General features: G+C 50.8%; 2 protein-coding genes across 4 annotated transcripts; one reads left to right on the forward strand and one right to left on the reverse strand.

The window, feature by feature from the left end:
• Positions 1-1807: 1807 nt before the first annotated feature.
• Positions 1808-3079, forward strand: LOC144612836 (uncharacterized). Its single transcript, XM_078432580.1, has 2 exons — positions 1808-2179; positions 2872-3079. Exons 1-2 carry the CDS (start codon positions 1808-1810, stop codon positions 3016-3018), a joined length of 519 nt encoding a protein of 172 aa, XP_078288706.1. The 3' UTR covers positions 3019-3079.
• Positions 3080-5696: 2617 nt separating this feature from the next.
• EOMES (eomesodermin) lies at positions 5697-12326 on the reverse strand. 3 transcript variants are annotated; one of them, XM_060638460.3, is made up of 6 exons: positions 11030-12326; positions 9870-10024; positions 9074-9195; positions 8464-8622; positions 8317-8378; positions 5697-7493 (listed from the first exon to the last, which is right to left on the reverse strand). In XM_060638460.3, exons 1-6 carry the CDS (start codon positions 11926-11928, stop codon positions 6812-6814), a joined length of 2079 nt encoding a protein of 692 aa, XP_060494443.2. In that variant the 5' UTR covers positions 11929-12326; the 3' UTR covers positions 5697-6811. The 3 variants fall into 3 exon arrangements, with proteins under 3 accessions (XP_060494443.2, XP_060494442.2, XP_060494444.1); XM_060638459.3 differs by having other exon boundaries at positions 5697-7550; XM_060638461.2 differs by having other exon boundaries at positions 5697-7550; positions 10992-11038.
• Between the last annotated feature and the right edge of the window lie 7884 nt (positions 12327-20210).

Raw genomic sequence — 20210 nt, forward strand, 5'->3', positions numbered from 1 at the left:
AGAGACCTTGGCTTTTTGGTTTACTCTGCTTGTCACATTCAAAGTGTCACTGAGAATCACTATCCTGAAGAGATACTTGCACCCATGTTCATTGCAACATCATTCACAATAGCTAAAACATGGAAATAGCCTAAGTGTACGTTGATAGATGAATGGAGATATGTATGTATATATATGGTATAATCTATGTATCTATATATCTATATATATGGTATAATCTATCTATCTATCTGTCTATCTATCTATCTATCTATCTAGTGTAATATTAAAAAATAAAATAAAATAAAATCCTGCCTTCTGTGACAACATGGATCGACCTTGAGAGTGTTATGCTAAAGGAAATAAGTCAGATAGAAAAAGACAAAGACCATATTATCTCACTTATATGTGGAATCTAAAAAAGCCAAACTCATAGAAATAGACAACAAAATGGTGTTTGCCAGGGGCTGGGTGCAGGGACATAAGAAAAACGGGGAGATGTTGGTCAAAGGGTAGAAGATTATAAAGGTCCAGTTATAAGGTGAATAAGTTCTGAAGATGTAACGCATGGCATAATGACTATAGTTAACAATATGGTATCACATACCTGAAAGTTGCTAAGAGAGTAGATCTCGAATATTCTCCCCGTATACAAAGAAGTGGTTATTATCTCATGTGATTGAAGTGTTAACTAACCTCACTATGGTCATCATTTCACAATATATACATGTATTAAATCATCAGGTTGTACCCCTTAAACTTACACAATGTTACATGTCGATTATATACTAATAAAAATGGGAAAAAATACATGATAAAAAAAAGTGTCATTGACTTACACTTCCTATGTATGTATAATTGGTGATAATAGATATGCTGAAATTTATTTCCTTTGTCAAATCCTTAATGAATTAACGGATCTAGTGGACAGTACTCAGTGGACAATGGCATGCCCCAAGGAAAGACAATCCAGACAACACAAGCCTCCTCGTGGAATGCTATCTCCGATGAAATACTGCTATCAAAAAACAGAACTTGAACCAGATCAAGTCTTTCTATTTAATTACCACTTTATTGCAAATGCAAGGGTCAGAGAATGCAGCCAGCAAAATCCAGAACCTGGACAATTAGAAGGAATACTCAGACTCTTTCAGTACATTGTAAGGAAAACTAAAAGAAGAGAGCAAGGGGAAGCCTTCTTGATTAAGAGAATCAAGTGACACATTAACCAGATGTGTGGGACTTGTTTGGATCCTGACTCAAACCAACCAACTGTAAAAAAAAAAAAAACAAAAAAAACCCAAAAGAACAACAAAAACTATGAGACAATAAAGGACACAAGCTTGGCTGTCTCATGATATTAAGAAATTATTGTTAATTCTGTAGGTGTGATAAATTATAAAAATGAACATATATTTTTTTAAGAATCCTCATGTTTTAGGGCCATGTATGGAAATCATTGTGGTTTAGGTGTCAGAATTCCTAGGATGTGTGAATGAGGTGAGGATTATAGAATGAAACAAGAACAGCCTTGAGTTGATGATTGTTTGTAGCTGGAAGACAGATAAATGAGGGCCCATTGTTCTCTACTTTGGTGTACGTTTGAAATTTTCTGTAGTTTTTTTTGAACTAATAAAGAATCTTTCATTTGCCAATGCATTTGGGTTCACCAACACACATCATGTATAAAGTCAGTAATTAATAATGCCTACGAATACTGGGAGTCCCTCGACAGTTTACAAAGCAGCTAATTTATAGTCTCATGTCTCCCTCCTGGGTACTACTAGGCGAGATCTGTGTTGTTTCAGTCCCCACTTGGCAGAAAAGAATGAAGCTCAAGGAAGCCCAGGGCAACTGCCGCCAGGAAGCCGCGCGGACCAGAGCTAGAACGCCGCGTCTTAGAAATTCCACGTTCGGGGCTCCTCCCCCCACACCAGGAAGCTTTAAAAAGGTAGAGTGGGAGTGGGATAACGAAAGAATTGTTTACCGAACGCTTCAGGACCCGACACAACCGCGGCTTCTGGAGTGGAAGGGAGCCCTGCGCGCCCGGGCAGATACTCTCCGCGGCCACCAGATGGCGAAGGCTGCTCGCCGCCCGGGGGAGAAAGGCTCCCGCGTCTTGGCGCGGAATCTGCGGCGAGACTCCAAGGCCAAGGCCAAGGCGCTCCGCCCGTGCGCGGAAAGATGCGGCGAGCCTAAAGTGACAGAAGTTGCTATGGGAGTCCACAAGCTTATGGGAGCAAGTTTAGGGCTTTTTAAGGAGGCCGGGGCGTGAGGGGATTAAAGTGGGGGGGGGGGTGCACGCCGTGCTGCCTAAAATAAACAGTGACTCGCGCTCCGGGGTTGGTCCACGGATCCCTCAGAAGCCCTTTGGGGACCATCGCCCAGGGCCTGCTCTGTATGTGGCGCAGCTAATCCTACCCCCGGGGAACTTGATGCGCTTCTTTGGCCAAGCTCAAAGGATTCCGAGGGCCAAGGAGAAAGGGGGGAAGGAGTAAATGAATCTCCAGGAGAGGAGGTTTATTTTTCCTTTAAGCCGTAATAAGGGGAAATCCGGTGGCCATCAAGGTGAGAGTCCCCATCATGTTTAAAATAAAAATGCCCGTAAGTTTCAGGAGCTTTCAGGTTCCAGCGGGGGGGGGGGGGGGGGGGGAGGAACCCCAACAGTGTGAGCTGGGCCCAGGCCTCTTCGAGTCGCCCGCTGGAGTGCGACCCCGACGAGAGTGGGAGCAGGTGGACAGATTCGGCGCTTCTGAGTCCACGCGGGCCGGAGCTCACCTACTCCAAAGCTAAACTTGAGGGCTGGGGGACAGAAGGATGGGGATTTTATGGAAGGTATGGAAGGGGACTCAGTCGGGCTCACCAACCGTTTTGCAAATTGCCTTTTGAAAGCGCCTCCCGTCGACGCCGGCATCTCCGCGAGTGAAAGCCAAACTTTTGGAGTCGGCGTGCAGTGGAGTGCGGGACCTTGCGGCGCGAACACGAGAAAAGGGATGCGCATGGCCGACGTCCAGGCCAATGGAAAATGAGTGGCTTTAATTCCTGCCCCTACTGGAGTCTCAATTTCGATTAAACTCAAGGGGCATGCGAGAACGTTTTTATTCCGGTGCGTTTTTGTGACACCTGCATTTTTTTTTTTTTAACTGCATCATCACACACACACACACCCCGCCCCCACCCCCAGTCGTTTGGTTCAGAAAGAAGGAAGGCACTGTGGAGGAAAGGGAAAACTGTGAGTCTGCCTTTACACCCAGGTTTAAAGCTAATCAAGGGTGTCTGGAAAAGCAGGAGCCTAGGATCCAAAGCTGATCTGGAGCTTGAAAGTCTCCATTCCGGGGTCTGGAGATGCTTTGCTGCAGACTCGGAAAGGGCTCCGAACCTCGGCCCTGGTTCGGGGTTTGGCGCGCGGGTCTGCGGCTTTCCCCCCACCGCGCACCCCTTTTCGTACTTACTCTTCCTGCCTTTCCCAGCGGGCCGCCCTCCACCCCACCCCAGGAAAGCTACCCGAGGGGCCAGCGGAGTTCGCAGCTTCGGCACCGAGAAGGAATCTTGGGACCACGGGGAGAGAACGCGTGCCGGGGCTGAGTGGCGAGCGAAGGAAGGCCCAGCCCCGAGTTCTTCCCCAATCAGCATCCCTTCCAGGGTCTAGGAGAGGGCTGTTTGTTTGTTTGCCTTTTTTTTTTTTTTTTTTTTTTTTTTTAATGTGACTATGTAAAGGACAGCGTGGAAAATGGCAAACAACAGCATTTCCAGCTCGGAGTAGGGGTCCTTTATGCCCTTCGTTTTCCTCTGGGCGTTCGTTGGGGTTTCTTCGCTTCACTGTGCGCTTTTGTCTGGGGGCAGGAACCGAGGTGAAGCGAACCCCGGCGGAGCAGCAGCCCCGCAGGCCAAGGGTCTCCACCCTGCGCCGGGAAGGCCGCCCGCCCGGGTGCAAACGCGGGGACCCTGGCGGCGAATGTCAACAAACGGGGCTCCGAGCCCTTGATCTTTATTTAAATAGAGGCTTGTTTATCGGTGTCTTCCCGGGAGGATTAATTAGATACATCTCTTCACAATTTGAAGTCTGACACTCCGTCTTAGGAATGCCTTATCACAAGGTGTTAATTGGGGCCACTCAGCCACTTACGTTTCTATTAAACACTGTGAGGGACTTTTCACAAGTACCAGGTTCTTTTCGCCGTGCGGTGCAAAAATATACAGGACTCGAAATAGACCGGGGCCAGAGTCTGCTGCAGCCCGGCGGTGATTAGCATCTTCCGGCTTTCTAGAGGGCAGAGCGCTGTCCCTCGCAATCCCGTCGCATCTCCCAATACGTTACGGTTCCTCGGGGTGGGGCGGGGGGCGCTGACCAAGTGAGGGGGGACTGCGAGTCCTCCCGCCAGAGTCTGACGCCGTCATCCACCATAAGTGTGCATAAAACAGATTTCAAGCTTTCGTTTCTAGCGTCGTCAAATTCCGGGGGGCTTTGGCAAAGCGTTTGGAACAAGCACCATCGTAGACACGTGGGGCTAGAGGCCGGGTCCCCAAGGCCACGGGCGGCGCGGGAAGAAGTCGGGCCCACGAAGGGTGCAGGGAATGGGAAAGTGGGGGGAGGCTCCTGGCGGCCTTAATTGGGCGCGGAAGAGGAGGAGGTCCCGGCTGATGGCTCGCCTCCCAGCGGCTAATCCTCTTAGCGGCTGCATTTCCGCGCCACGCAGTTTAGCAGAAAGACCCTCCTGGCCAGACCTTTACCCCGGGAGGGTCAGGAAGGGGCTGGAAAGGTTTGCAAGCTGGGCCAGAAGCCGTCTGCTGATAAGCCTGGCGGGACGTCTGGCGGGGGGACAAAGGGCCCTCCGCCCCACTCCTGGGTTTAACGTTTCGGCGGGCCCGAGGCTCAGCCAGGGGACGGGGTGGCCTTCGCCCTCCTGGGGAATGGGAGGCAAAGAAACGGAGCTAAACTCTGGGCGAACCGCTCCCAGGCTGCTGTTCGTCGAGCGGCACTGCACGGGACGACTGGAATCCTCATTTGTAAGCGTCGCGCGCGCCCCTAGCCCGCGCCGCAGCCCCAGCGTCCCCAGAGTCGCCGGCCAAGTTTGGCTGCCCGCAAAGCGCCCCAGCCAGCAGCGACCGAGGCGAGCCGCCCGCGGCCGGGGGTGCGCCTCGGGGCTCCGCGCAGAAAAAAAGCCGCAGGTCGGAGCCGAAACTGAGCCGTGGGCGGCCCCGCTTCCCGCCGCGCTTCAGGGACCAGTAACTCGTGGGCGCTCCAGGGGCCGCGGGGGTTCCCGGGGAGCCCACATGGGTCCAGGGATGGGTGGCCCCAAGAAAGCCTAGGAAAAGGCGCAGAGAACCAAGTGGTCCCTGGCCCAGGCAGGTCCGGGAACCCACGGGCTGGGGGGCTGACGTTTTCCAGGCTGGGGCCCAGCATAGGCCATCCAGCATCCCTACGTCCTCCCCTCCTCCCCACCCCCACGGGCCCAATACCCATTGTCCAGACTTCCCAGTGGGGCGAGGAAATAACCCCATTCATCTTCAAGAAAAAAAAAAAAAGAAGATAAACAAAAGCAATCCCACCCCCTCATGACTACTGTGTCCACTTACAGATTCTAGAACATGGGGGTGGGGCTGGGGGAGGTAGGGAGGGGAACAGTGTTCATGCTGGAGAAGAGTGGAGGAAGAAGCAAAAAGTAACAAAACAAAGAACAAAAAGTAAAACTGTACAGAAGACGGAGCTATGCCGGTTCCCTTAATGAACCACATTTATTAAAAATGACTAAGACTGTACATAAAAATCCAAGATCTCTAAAAAGCCTATAGGAGCTGTGGCATCAGGTTTTAGTTTCTTCACATTACCGAGTTGGGTAGGGGGCTGGCAAGAGGGTGAAATAGTTTTCCTTAAACACGTTTCAAGTTAGTACAGAGTAGCTGAATACATTCTTAACTATCTAAGAAGTAAACAGAATATTCCCAAACATCAGGGATGATGAGAGAACCAATCCCCCTGCCCCTGCAACTGTTGTCAGGTGATCTGGAAATTCTTTACAAAGCCAAAGCACCAATGTTACATAATCTCAGACACGTATGTAGACTATTTGTACAATATATCCCACATTATTCTACGGTGTATCTAAGCACACACAAAATTGTACACTTTAAAATTCTTTTTTTTCTTTTTTGGCGACTCCCTCTTGCCTGCCCTCTCCTGAGTCCTACTGGCCACCCCGGCACGCAGCAGAGGACTGGCAAGTGAGGCGATCCTGAACTAGGGCAAACATGGCTTGTTTCCAAAGCCTAGGAGGAATCCAAGTCAGGTAAAACCAGCACCTTCAGGAAAGTTTTTCTCACCTCCTAGGCCTAGCATCTTTTGTCCCCAGCAGAAAGTAACAGCAAAAAGTCCCTTGTTGAAGCTTAAGGCCCAGCCCTTTTCTTCCAGAAGCAAAACATCTTACCACTCTGGGATTCTCTTTGCTTACAGATTTACAAATAGAAAGGAGAACCGAGGCTTTCAACTCATCGGATAGCGCTCAGCACTCAATCTTCACAGCCCGATTCTCTGAATGTTTAGTGCCTCCAATAAATAGATCCAGAACCTCAAATAACCTTGGAATTTTAAAACACTTTAAAGTCCTTCCTTAATTTTATTTAAAAAAGAAACAAAAAATTGCCAGGCTTGTTTCAGTTACCTGCAGCAATCAAAAAGCTTTGGCACCTTCTTTTAGAGGATTGCACAAAACAGGATGCATCAAGGTGGAATGCAAATGTCTTTTTGGCAAACCTAGGCAAAGAAGACAACAAAAAACACCACCAAGTCCATCTGCAAAAAGTTAGCTCATTTTTACGAAGTTGAAGTAACTCTTTAGGGAGTGGGGTAAAAAGCATAATACCCCCCCATGCCTTTTGAGGTGTCTTTGCTGTACTCTTCGGCGTTAATGTCCTCACACTTTATGGAGGGAGAATTTTCATTGCTAGAGGTGCTAGGAGACAGCCGCCTTCGCTTACAAGCACTGGTGTATACCCCAGAATCATTGGAATCGAGAGACTTGATGGAAGGGGGTGTCTCTATCCAGGAAGAGCTAATTTCTTCTTTGACTTTCTCCTTGGAGAGCTGATCTTCGGAGAACACAGGGGGGCTGGTTCTGGAGGTCCATGGGAGTCCAGCGGCCATCTTCCTCTGATAAGAACCTCGACCTCCCCACCCTGCCATGGCAGGGAAGGTTGGGTCAGGGTAATACCCCAGGGCGTGGGACGTCTGGAGGGGCAAGGATTTAATACCATATGGGAGCAAGGTGCTGGAAGTATATTCAGACTCATAGGAACCGATGTCTAGTTTGTTGGTCCCAGGTTGCTGGACAGGCGTGACAAGCCACCGCTGGGGAGGGTTGGCCACCTCTTCGCTCTGTTGGGGTGAAAGGAGGCCGTTGGTCTGTGGCACGGTTCTCTCGCCATTATAATATCGGGCTTGAGGTAAAGTGTTGACAAAGGGCTCCGGGAAGAAGGACTGAACGCCGTACCGACCTCCAGGGACAATCTGATGGGATCTAGGAGAATCCGTGGGAGATGGAGTTAACCTGTCATTTTCGGAAGCGGTGTACATGCTACAATATAAAGAGAAACACTTAAAAAAAAAAAACCCTAATGTTGCCCCAAATAACCACCTCCCAGAAATCAAAAAGGCTCACTTAGTGGGTTGCACTGGGAGCACTGGTATGCTGGAGTGGAAGGACGGAGGTAGGAGGCACATTGGCCTGTTTCCGCTGGACTCTTAGCTCATGGGGGAAAAGTTTCCTCCCAAGCATTTAAGGACTGAAACTATAGAGAATCCACCTTTGTAAGTGCTGGGAGTTAAAGAAGGTGCAACTCTCCTTTGTCAATGTCAGGGGAGGGGCGCTGGCTGTGGTGTTAGAAATTCCAAATTTAAAAAGTATTGTGGGGTCTTGCTGTTTAAGGTGAAAATTACATCCTCTTAGTTTTCAGTTTTTCTTATGTAAAATAATAATAATAATAATAATAAAAGAAGGGGAGTAATAATACCTGTTCCTTAGAGGATAAAAAAAAAGTTGGCTCACATGAAAAGGAAGGTATATAAATGCAGATTATGAAAATTTCAAATCTCCACTCAAGTGTTAAAAAAAAAAAAAAAAAGCTCCTCATTTTTCAGCCCTTAACCTTCCTTTAGAAATTAACAAAACCCTTCTGTGAAAATTCTAAAGCAAGATTAGCTGAGGGAAAACTATGCAAAAAATAAAAATAGATAAAAATCCCAAAGATGAAAGCTCTTCCTGGAATGTTCTCTGAAAGTGTCTGGTTATGTATATCCTGCTCAAAGGTGACCATGCAAATATGAACAAAAGTTGCACTTACGAATCATAGTTGTCCCTGAAGCCTTTTGCAAAGGGGTTATGGTCAATCTTTAGTTGAGTTATCTAGATAGGGGAGAAAAATGGTCGTTGAGTGCGTTATCACAGCGGACCTGGCTGTAGAGGTTCTTGGGACAGTGGGGACACTCACGTCAGTGTTCTGGTAGGCAGTGACTGCAATGAACTGTGTTTCCGAGAAGGTGAAGGTCTGAGTCTTTGAGGGCTCATTCAAGTCCTCCACACCATCCTCTGTGACTTCAACAATGTGCAGCCGGGGTTGGTACTTGTGTAAAGACTGTAAGACTATCATCTGGAAATGGTATAGAAACAGTGTCGCCAAATCCCAGAAGTCTCTTAGAGGCTCAGCAAAAGTAAATCTTGACAAACTACATAGTTTTGCGATGGGACTCCCGCTTGCTCCCCACGACCGCGACAGTTTTCTATTGTCATTTTTCAGATCTTATCCTTGCTGCTTTTGAAACCTAAAAACACAGCCCGGCATGCATATTTGATAAACACTCTTTCCTCTTAGTTTATGAAGTCCCCCAAAGCTTTTAGTATTTCTTTTCCTAACGGTCAATTCACTGTTACTGACATCTAGTGAAAATGAGAAAGGTCAAAAGAAAAAAAAAAAAAAAAAGGTTAGAAATAGGGGAGCAAACAGGGAACAAGTGCACATGTTACAAATACAGTGAAGGGTTCGGAAGCTCATTAGGAAAGGGATCTATCGCCAGAAGACACCCCATCCTCTGTCACTCTACCTGGGTGTTGTTGTTGTTTGCGCCTTTGTTATTGGTGAGTTTTAATTTCCCAAAAGAAATCTCCTGTCTCATCCAGTGGGAACCAGTATTAGGAGACTCTGGGTGAACATACATTTTGTTGCCTAAGAGAAAATGAAACAAAACACAAAACCCAAGCATACAGGGCTGATTACAAATGGACACACGGGGAGGGATGTCTGTTACCTCTGGGCAAGATTTAAGAGCTACTCTTCCAGCCTAGTTTTCCCAGTGCTAGCTCTCCAACTAGACTCCACCCACAGCCCACCCAGGGCGCCTGTGCCTCCAGACTTCCCTGGACAAGGCAGTCATCTAATGCTAGCTCAAAATATAAAAATAGAACCACCAGGAGGTGTCTCTTGAAGGTCATTTTGGGGCCTTCTAAAGATGGAAGGGCAACGTCTGATGGCAAGTGGCTAGGTATTCATGGGTGGACTCGACCTTGGCAGGGCTTTCTCAAGGCTTGGAAGACTGGAGCCCTTGCCCCCACCCCACCCCCACCCCGGGACAGAGGGTGGGGGGTAGGGGAGATTTAGTAGGAATTGGTAGGGGAGGGGCGGAAGGAGTAGGGTATGGTAAAAGTACCAAAGTTTATATTGACAGGCAAGAAATCTTGGCTTGGCAATTCTCTCCCTCTCTCCAGATTCAAACAATATAAAGAAACTCATACTAACACCTCTGCAGATCAGGGGAAAGTATTCGATTTAAATGGGAGTTCTCTGAGTCCAGGGTCCCCCGCTGGCCCGCTCCTCCCTGGCCGGGCCTCCTCTCTCCTCACCCTGCATGTTATTGTCCGCTTTGCCACAGGTCACCCACTTGCCCCCCTGGAATCGCCAGTGATTGGGGTCCGCCAGCACCACCTCTACGAACACGTTGTAGTGGGCAGTGGGATTGAGTCCGTTTATGTTGAAGCTCAAGAAAGGAAACATGCGCCTGTGCAAGGGAATAGAACCAGGGAAAACAATTTACATTCGGACGCCCGGGAGCAGGCCCATTCTAGGCCGGGTTTGCGGCCACCTGGGGGTAGGTCGGAGCAGGACATTTAGAAGTCTACAGAAAGAACAGAAAACCGCCACATAACGTGGCCCTTATTCTGCAAAATATTTCTGACTTGGCAACTCTTGGACCATCTCTTTTCGGAGACAATCGACCCCAAAGTCAGTATTTCCCCAGTTCCCTCTCTCCCCACTCAAGTCCTTAATTTTTCTTCCAGGATGGGAAAAGCTCTTTCATTTTTCTACGTACAAGTACCAGAGAACGACAGTCAGTTGTTCGTCTTAAAATTTTGCAATTTTACTCGTCAGGCTCCAAGTTCCGCTTGAGCGCCCCTCTCCCAGCACCCACGCCTCGCTTTCCCCGTTAGTACCCACTATTAGCAGTTGGAAGTGTATCAGAACTTTCTCGCGCCCGGAACCCCACCAGGTCTGGCTCCAGGGCCTGCCTAACCAACCACCCCGACCAACACACCCTCCAACGCCCATCTCCTCCAGGCGCCCCACGGAGACTGTGGCGCCTAAACTGCGGGAGCCCATCTACTGCGCTCAGGAAGCCAACCCCTGCTCCTTTTCCCCATCCGCGGCTCTTCGCCGGTATGCAGGGAACAGCTAGTAAATCCAGCTTTGTGGACAAGCCCCAATTTCCATTTCCGCCTCCTTCTCGCCAGTCCAGGTGAGGGTGACCGGAGGGGAGGGGAGGGGAGGGGTGTGTGCGGGGGGGATGGGGGTGGGGGTGGGGGAACAGCTGTAACGTTAGCACCCACCTCACACAAGGCGGTGCGCAGACCGGCAGTGACCCCGGCTTGGAGATGCGCGCGGAAAAACACTCTTCCAAGCCAAGCGCGGAACGAACGGGCACGGCTCCCTCACCCCCCAGCCTTCCCCAGGACCACACAGCCACTCACTTGTCATTCACCTCGGGGCCCCTCGGCGCTGCGCTCACCTGCCCTGTTTCGTAATGATCATCTCGGTTTGGTGGCGGTGGAACTTGAGCCACAGAGGCCGGTTGCACAGGTAGACGTGGGCACGGAAGCCGGAACCAGGAACCCCCAACCCCCCCAGTCCTCCGCAGGAACCCGCAGCTGCCGCCCCAGGGTACGGCCCATAGAGCGGAGCCCCCTGGCTGTACTGATAGGCGCCCGGGCCGCCTGCCCCGCCGCCGCCGCCGCCGCCGCCGCCGCCCGCGCCACTACTCGCGCCGGTTCCCGGGCCGAACTGCGCCCTCCCAGGTGGGCACACAGCCGCGGGGAAGCCGCCGGGGGGCAGCATGGAGCCGTAGGGGTAGCGCGCCCCGTTGGGAGCAGGGTACACAGATCCGTGGGGCGCCCCGGCCGCCGCCTGGTAGGGGAAGAGCGAGCAGGGCGCGGCCAGTTCGGAGCCCTGAGGCCCGGGGGACTGGAGGTAGTAGCGCTCCGAGCTCAGGCTGTCCATGGAGTAGCGCGCGGTGGCGGCGGCCGCGGCGGCCGCGGCGGCGGCGGCGGCGGCGGCGGCGGCAGAGGGCAGCTCTTCCTCCCCGCAGGGGGAGCCCTTGCGGCCGTCCGGGGGCCCGGGCTTGGCCACTGCCGCGGCGCTGGCGAAGGCGTCCCCGGCGTCGGCGTCACTGAGCATGGCCGCGGGGGCCCCCGCGCTGGCTGCTGTGGGTTCCCCGCTCCCAGTCTCGCACGAGAGGCTGCCAGGGAACTTCTTGGGCGCTTTGTCTAAGTCCAGCCTCTGAGGCGAGGGGGCCGCGCCAGGGAGGTGGCCTGCGCTCCCGCTGCCTCCGCCTCTCGCGCTCTCTAGCGGGTAGAAGTGAGCGCCGGGCAGGTTCACCGTGCTCACCAAGAGCTGCTCCCCTAACTGCATGCTTTGCAAAGCGCAGACGGCAGCTGGCGGCTTCCTCTCCTCCCGCGGCCTTAATATAAAGGCAGGATGGGGGAGCCAGCGCCCTCTTCCGAGGGGAAGGTAACTTCCCCTTCCTCCGGTGCTGGGGCTACCCACCTGACTGCACGCGGGCGGCTAAGGCGCGCACTCGCGCGCCCCGAACCCAGCGTACTTGCCGCAAGGAAAACTCGCTGGGTTTGAAGGCAGGAGGTGGCAATTGACCGAAAAGCACTCTCCTTTTCCTTCTCTGTCCTCCTTGCCTCTCGGGATCCCCGTCCGCCTCCTCACTCACACCCAGGAAGAAGAGGACTAATATCTCTGCCCCATCCACCCACCAGCGCTGTTCTTTCTGCCCTTCTCGACTGCCCAGCTGTCGGTCAAGTTGACCACTTGGAAACTTGCAGGCTGTCATTGGCTGCTTTATATACGTGAGGCCAGGGAGGGGCTTCGCTGTCCCACAGCCCAGGACCCTCCTATTGGCTGATGGAGGTGACACTAATTCAATTAGGCATTTACTAATTGGATCAAGTCGCCTGCGACTTTCTTTTCCTTTAGTCTTTTTTTTTTTTTTTTCTTCTTCTTCCCAGAGACTCTGTCCTACTGTGAGAATCAGTCGTTGTGTCCATATTTTGCTAGAGTTTGGGGGAACAGGATTTGGGGGTCTCCGTAGCAGGGTCCACTCTAAGCATCGAAGTCATCTCAGCAGCCTGAGCGGAGGATGCGGGGGCGGGAGCAGGTTTTAGAGGCTGGCACCAGAAAGGCAACGCAAGCTGATGGCTTGCAGGGAGGCGCAGGTCCCTGAGCGGGGGGATCTGGGACGAGTCGGAGAGAGGCCGAAGCGAGGTCTCTTTCCTCGTCAGGGGCTGTGGCTTCAGGCACACTTTCCTCCAGATAGGGGAGGCTTTCCCGGCCTTCAACACACGGGAACCACTTTTTGTTCGGTCCCACCCTTTTATTCATTGGGAAGGGTTTGTGAAGAGGAACCTTGCGCTCCGCTTTTGGGATTCCAGGGACGGCGAGAGAGAGCACATGGCCATCCTCTAGGGCCAGCTTATGAACCAGAAGCCCTGGTGGGGTGGGGTCCTGGGGACACCCTCAAACGCTCGTCAAGCACTTTTACTCCCCACAATTTAAAATCCACGCAGCTCAGTTGCCCTGAATCCTGGATTCCCTCCACCATCTTCAGTTGGGCCTGGCACCGAGAAACAAAGGTTCCCCAGCAGCAGTGCGGTTGAGATTCCCTGCGCCTCTGCTCTGCGGCGCAACACAGAAGGTAGAATAATTAGTGAAATAATCAGTTTGATATTGAATTAAGCCCTTTTGCCCCAGCTGCCTGTTTCTCCCTTGCGTTTCCGCAGACAGTAGAGTCAAGAGTGGTGCCGTCTTATTTTATTGTTTTATTACCGAAAAGGGGGGAGGCACGTTTCATTGCGGAAAAGGAGAAGCATGAATATTCGCTGTTAATAAGCAATTACAGACGCGGCTTGTAATCGCTCCGGGAGCGCATTTTCCGGCTGAGATGTCGGGACGCTGCTTCCCCAACCGAACGCGATCACACGGGAAACTCTGAGCCCACAACAGATGAGGCGGCTGCAGGATTTGTGCAGCGCGCACACGCCCGTGCAGAACGGCTCGGAGCTTTCCGGCCTAGGTTCAAACCACAGCAGCCCCAACTTCGGCACGTCTGGGTTAGAGAGCGAGATGGTCCGTGATACACTCGGCCGCTCCAGGGAATTTACCAGTTTTCCTTGGTGGTGAAAACCGGGGGCGTGAGAAGGTTCTCAGGGTCAGGACACAGCCAGTGGGAATGGAGCACGTAAAGCGAGTGGGCCAGCGAGGTGGCCCCGCAGGTCCTGGGCAGAGCGGCCCGGAACAGATCCCTGGAAAGCTGGCCCAGAGCGCGCTCAGGCCAGCGCGCCTGGCATTTCGTCCCGCTAGTTTTGAATTCGGATTTGGCGTGGCTCTCTGTTCTGACCACACCGCCGTCCACTCCCACCTCCCGGCTTTTGTTTTATTTTGAGCCAGGGAAGTCATGAAGAATTGAATTTTTCGAGCACTTTATGCTTTTTGAAGACTTGGTGATTTTCAAAGTGGAGACTCCGTGAGGGGGACGCGAGAACAGGAAAGGAAGGGGCTGCGCGGTTTGGGCGGCTTGGCGACATAGCCGAGGGTTGGGGAACCTGGTTACGGCCCCAGGGAGTCTCCGCGTCAGCCTTGGCTTTCACCTGAGCTGCAGGATGTTTGAAGGAAAAGCAGGGCTGAGATGAATCGCACGCTATTTGGAGATAGGGTGGCTAGGGGTAGATAGCAGTTTTGCGCTTTATGACGGAGAGAAAGCGGGCCTCTGTGTCCCTTCAAGTTGCTTTCGAGGCGGCCAGGGAAGCGCTGCGCGTGGCAAAGTGCCATCGCAGGCAACAGGCATCGTTCCGACCCACTCTGGCGCAAATAACGCGGGCCAGCTGTCCCCCGCGCCACATCAGAAAGGGTTGATTTTATTCCAGCCCCAAAGCAAGCTCTTGAAAGCGCGTGGGTTCATTCTGAGTGCTACCTACCTATTAAATATATACACGGTATGTGTGATCAAGATTAGTGTTGACTCCTGGGTCAGGAAGTTGCCGTTTATATCTCCCCACCTCCCCAGTACATCTATTATTTTACTCAAATTTTAACACACTTTACAGATGGAGAGAGAAAGAGGAATGCAAAGAGAATCAAAATTCAGGCTCCACAAAACTGCTCTGGGACCTGGAATTTGGGGACCATGGAAAACAGATACATCATTTATATTATATTCGTAAACATATATTTCAAATTCCTTTTTAAACATAATGGAAAATGCTGTTTCAACTAAAGGCGATTTTTTTTTTTTTCTGACAACTCAGAGATCAAGAAATCTCATTGGATGGTTTTCCTGTATTGATTAACTAATGGCATTATTATTATTACACATGGAATATACTAGTCTAAATGCCTGGAGAGTTACAGATGAGCCAACCTGTGATTTCCTGACTTGGAAGGAATTTTCTTTTGCTGGTTCAATTTTACTTACAATCAGGGAAGGAGACATAGAAAATATTTTCACATATCCCAGCCAAACTTTAAAGTCCAAGCACTTTTTTCTAGAAATAGGAAGAGAAAAGAAAGCTAAAGCAGTGGCTTCAGTGAATGAGTCAGGCAACACCCTCCTTAGATTGGGTGGGCAAATAACAGCCCCTTGCAGCCTGTTTGCTGTTTGATTTCAATTACACCCCAAGCTTCATGAAATCCAAATGAGACATTTATTGAAAGGTGCCTGGTTTTATATGGCTCAACTGACAGTGTATTGGAATACACTGAACAAAAACATCAACACTGGGGAGGAAACGTGGAGACCCCTTGGAACCCCAGACCCAAACGCCGGCTGGATTAACTCACATCTTGCCCTTTCAGCCTGAGATGGAGCACGCGCCTGACCTTTGAAGGCTACAAGGAGGCCAAGGCCAAGCCTATGCGTGAGCCTACGGAAGATCTTCCGCTCTACTGGTTCGAGCACTCATACCAATGTCGTGCCACCCTCTCATCCCGGTAACACAAAGTTATTGCCAACCTGGCCAGGGGACATCTTTACCCACTTCTCCCCCCTTCAAGGTAACCACTACCAGTGCATTGATCTTTTAAAAGCAGCTCTGCGAAGCAGCATTGGGCCTCAAGACTGTTACACATCAAATGCATATGCGCACATAGGAACAAGTAACAGGGCTGAGTTATAGATGAGTGCAGTGATATACGGTTTTTCTCCTGCCCTGCCCCCCTCTACACACAACCGAGGGGGCCCATATAAATGTCCCAATAAATTCTATTATTTTCACCCCCACTAAAAATGTGTTATCAAAACACCGTCCGTGTTATTCAAACACTTTGTAAATTCTGGGCAGCATTGCTGCTGGATCTCCTTTTAACCCTAGGAAAACATTCCAACATTACCCGGTCACCGCGCTTCGCCTGGACTCTGGGAAAACGTCAATGGGTGTTTTGTGGTGAGCTGGTCCTTTGACTATTTATCTATGGCCTTTTCTTTGTTGATGTTACATTTTATTTCACCATCTCAGGTTAACTCTTTGGCCCTTTGTTCTCTGCTGGCCAGATCTGCCATCTCCCCCGAGCTTTTCCGAAGGGGGAGGGAGCTTTCATCACCGTAAGGTTGTGCGGGTTTCACTTTTTTTTTTTCTTTTAAAGAAAACGTCCTGGAAGATAAAACATTTTGGCGAGGACAAGTAGTTTTGGTTCTGTTGACAACAGCAAGATACCCCCACCAACAGTTTCACTTTTATAAGAATCTGTATTTCACCATGGTACTGAAATAGACTGATCACTTGCTTAACAACAAACAAAAAGCAAAAAAAACAAACAAACAAACAAACAAACAAAAACAAAAACAAAAACAAAAAATCACCAGGTCCACAAATGCGTGAGGCAAAGGGTTACATTAAACTCACTGTAGTTTTTCAAACATGACAAATTTAAACTGTTATCTTAGCCACCAATCTATGTATGCATTTAGATTGCTAAATGCAATTGTAGTTCACTGTTAAAATAGGACGAAGTAGGGGAATCCTGGAGAGGAAGGTAAGAAACATGCCCAAGGTCTCTCATTACAAAAAAATAAGTGATCTTTTCTTAAACATTGAATTGAGAATTTTTTATGAAAGTATTTTTTTTAACTCCAAATGAATTCCTGGATTTCAGTGCTGTTTTATTATTGTATTCATATTTATGGAATACACAGATTCACATCAATAACAGGAAAGCCACATAGTGCAAAGTAAATAAAGTAAAATGCTCTCAGAAATAAATTAGGGGAGTGTTTGCCTAATTATTCCTACATTAAAATATGAAAGAGTTATACAGGGTTCCACCTGTCTTGCTTACTTTTGCACCTGGAAAGCCCTGACACTCAGTAGGTGCTCATCTGTTAACTGAAAGAAAAGAGTTAGATAAAACAGCCCAAGGACAGTGCCAGGTTTCAGGCTTTATAGCCACGAAGACTAAAGTGACAATGCTTTTTATTCTTCCTAAAGGAAAAGGTAATGCAGGTCTTCCTAAATCGATGGACCTGGCATTTTCATCTTTTTAAGACTTTTGAAGGCTTACAAAGTCTTTTCTGGAACTTTTCTAACCCAAAGTTCTTACCGCATGGCTTTTCGTGTGTATGTCAGTGTTGACATGCTTCCACAGGGAAACAGAAAAGTTATTTGCAGAACAGCTGTTACTGGGAGCAACCCACATGTAGCCAAGGAGAAATATCCTGAACATCAATCACTTGCACATCACGAAGAGAGTCGGCAGAGCCTCTGGAAATTAATGTTTCTGTTGAAACACCTTCTGTTGAAGGCACCTCTGTGGTACAGGTGCGGCAGGATGTCTACACAACAGGTGGGCAGAATCCAATCCTGTTGACCAAGGTTTCAATGGGACGGGTCAGCTGGAATCTCCTATGCAGGCCCCACGTGAGCAAAGGGGAGAGGGGACGTCTTGGTGGGGGAGACTGCAGAACGCTTTCTGCGGAAAGCATTGAGCCCCCAAGATGACCACGAATGATTGAGTGAGAGGGAGGGAGACAGGAAGGGCAACGGAATAAGGAAAGCAAAGAGATCACTCCATAAGCTGAGAGAAAAGCAGAACGTGGTGTGCAGAATTGTATGTATTTGTGGCTTTACCTTTTTGCTAGCTTTGTGAGTCTGAGCGAGCTCCTTAACCTTTCCGTCCCCAGTTCCCACTTGTCATAAATAATAGGATAGAGAATGGAAAGCAATTACAACAGCACCTGGCATAGAGGAAGGTCGAAAGGCTTTCCCATTACTCCCCATCACACTTATGCTGAGCTCACTTTTTGCCCTCTTACTACATACTGGGGCTCAATGCGGATGCTTGAACCACAGTCTTTCTCTCCCAGAGATTCCCAGTCTGACGGCTGGAGGCCAGGAACAAACAGGTCAAAGACAACGCGAACTCCAAGTGGGAAGCAGGAGTGAGTCAGTCAGAATCTGAGAGGGGAGTCCTCAGTTGTTCCTTCAGCTTCTTTCAAGAACAGTGCGGGATGGAGGGGGTGGGGGAAGGCGGTGGAATCCTGCGCCCTCCCCTAGAGCGCGGCTGCAAAGGTGCACTTCAAAGGCAGGCGGCCGGGGGCGCCGGGGCAGGGGTGCGCCTTCCGCCCCCTCCAGGCCGCCATTAGCATTCTGTTTTTCCCAGGCCTCCTCGCCCTCCCGCCTCCCGCCGGGATTTTGCCGTTCGGCTGATTATTTGTCAAAGAAAAAAAAAAAGGGAGGGGGGTTGTTTAGTTTAGGTAGTTTAGGTATTGTTCTCCAACACTTGGTTAAAAGTCCGACGACGGAGGATCTGAGCGAATGGTCGGATGCCTCCCGCAGGGGTCTAGCTCCTGGAGAAGGCACCCTGAACTGGGGGTTCCCAAAGAGACGGCATCTGGAGCCTCACGCTGCGGATCCCCGAGGGCCTCTGGCGGCATCTACAAATTGTGAGGACAAGAGCCAAGCAAGATCAACCATAGAGGGCTGCTGTTGAGGAGGCCCCCAAGTCCTGGTTGGCCTGGGTTGCTTAACCACCTGGCAGGGTCCGGGAAACTTCGTGAAACGCCCTCCTCCCACAGATTACAAGGGGTCCACAGGAAAGGGGCTTCTAGGGGGAGCAAAGAGCAGCCGGCATCATTTCTCCATCCATTTGGGGCTGACTTTCCTAGAATAGTTTATCTTCCAGTCCACAGACAAAGGAGGAAAATAATAAAAGAAGCAGCAGGTGACCATAGGCCAGACTCTCTGCTTTATCTGTGCGATCTGTTAAAATCAGCACCTTAAAACGTTTTTTAACAACCCATTTTACAGAAGGGTAAAGCAATGCGTGGCGAGATGAAGGCCCTTGTCCACAGGCACACAGCTAATACTGGTAGCCCGGGAATTTGAATCCTGGCATTCTGAACTGCGGGCCTCCCAGTGGAGGAGTTAAGGATGTGTGAATGGTGCCGGGTGTGGGGCCTTGTTTTCTTTGAGGGGAAGGCTTCCAGGTAGGTGTTGGAATGGGGATACTGTGTGGCTTCGGGGGAAGCTAGTGGACAGCGTTCGGTGCACACCTCAGCTGCTGAACCTGTAGAATGAGTCTCTTTGGAGGAAGCTGGGCCCCATAACTCCACCCTAAATCCCAGTCCTGGGTTCAGGCTGGTCATTCTTGTTTGGGATAACCATAGCAGACATGGACCCCTCTACAAGCTAGAGCTGGTCCAAGCCCTTGGCCGACAATATTCCATTTAACCCTAGCCACCACCCCACAGAGATAGGTGCTTTTGTTATCCCCATTTTACAGATAGGAAAACCAAGGCAGAGAGTAGTCAAGAAAACTTGCCTGGGGCATACAATTTGTGAGTAGCTGCTCCAGCGGACCTGGAAGCTGGGGAGGCGGTGCTTTTTCACTGGAAGTCTGAAACCTTTAATAGAAAACTGGGGTCTCTGGGCACGAGCTTTGGCAGAGGTCGCTGGTTACGAGCTTTGACAGAGGGGCTATCCGCAAAGGGAGCGACGGCGAAGAAAACAGACAGTTTTCGACCCCCTGCCAGTCGCGTTTCCTTTTCCCTTCGCATTCCCAGCCGCGCGGCGCGCAGCCAAGCGCCCATCCCACTCACTCCAGGGCTGAGATTTGGGGGACGCTGGGGACCTTTCTGGCCTATCTGGCGGACGCTCGAAGCGTTTCAGTTGCAGACGGGCGGGGAAGCCAGACTGCCTCTTGGGTCTCTCTCCCCGGCGCGCCCGGCACCTGCAGCCCCCCAGCCTGGCCACGCGAAGTCCCGGGACCGAGCCCCGCCATCAGATGAAGCCGAGGGAGTCTCTTAGAGCTCGGAGCGCACGGCGAGTGCCCAGTGCTGAAGCAAGAGAGATCCCACCCACGCCCCGGTGCGTGGCCAGAGCAGGGGGGCGGGGAGCCAATTCCAGGCGCGGCCAGAAACCCAGGCTTCTGCGCCCCAGGCTTGGGTTCTCAGCTTCTGCTCCCCCGCAGGCTTAGAACTCGACGCATTCAGGGTTGCGCTCGGGTAGCCGAGCGCCTCGGTTTCCCCTGTCCCTTTCCCCACAACCACCCGGGCGTCTTGCTTGAAAAGATATGGGGGGTGTCCCCTATGTTTCTGATCCTCCCTCTTTGCCTTTTCTCTCCGCGAGCCTTTTCTTTCTGTGTGTTAGCTAAGACCGAAAGGCAGAGGAAAACGTGGACTTCTTTGATTCCACCAA

This window comes from Panthera onca, chromosome C2 (genome assembly GCF_046562875.1).
Source record: "Panthera onca isolate mPanOnc1 chromosome C2, mPanOnc1 haplotype 2, whole genome shotgun sequence".
In the NCBI taxonomy this organism is placed as follows: Eukaryota; Metazoa; Chordata; class Mammalia; order Carnivora; family Felidae; genus Panthera; species Panthera onca.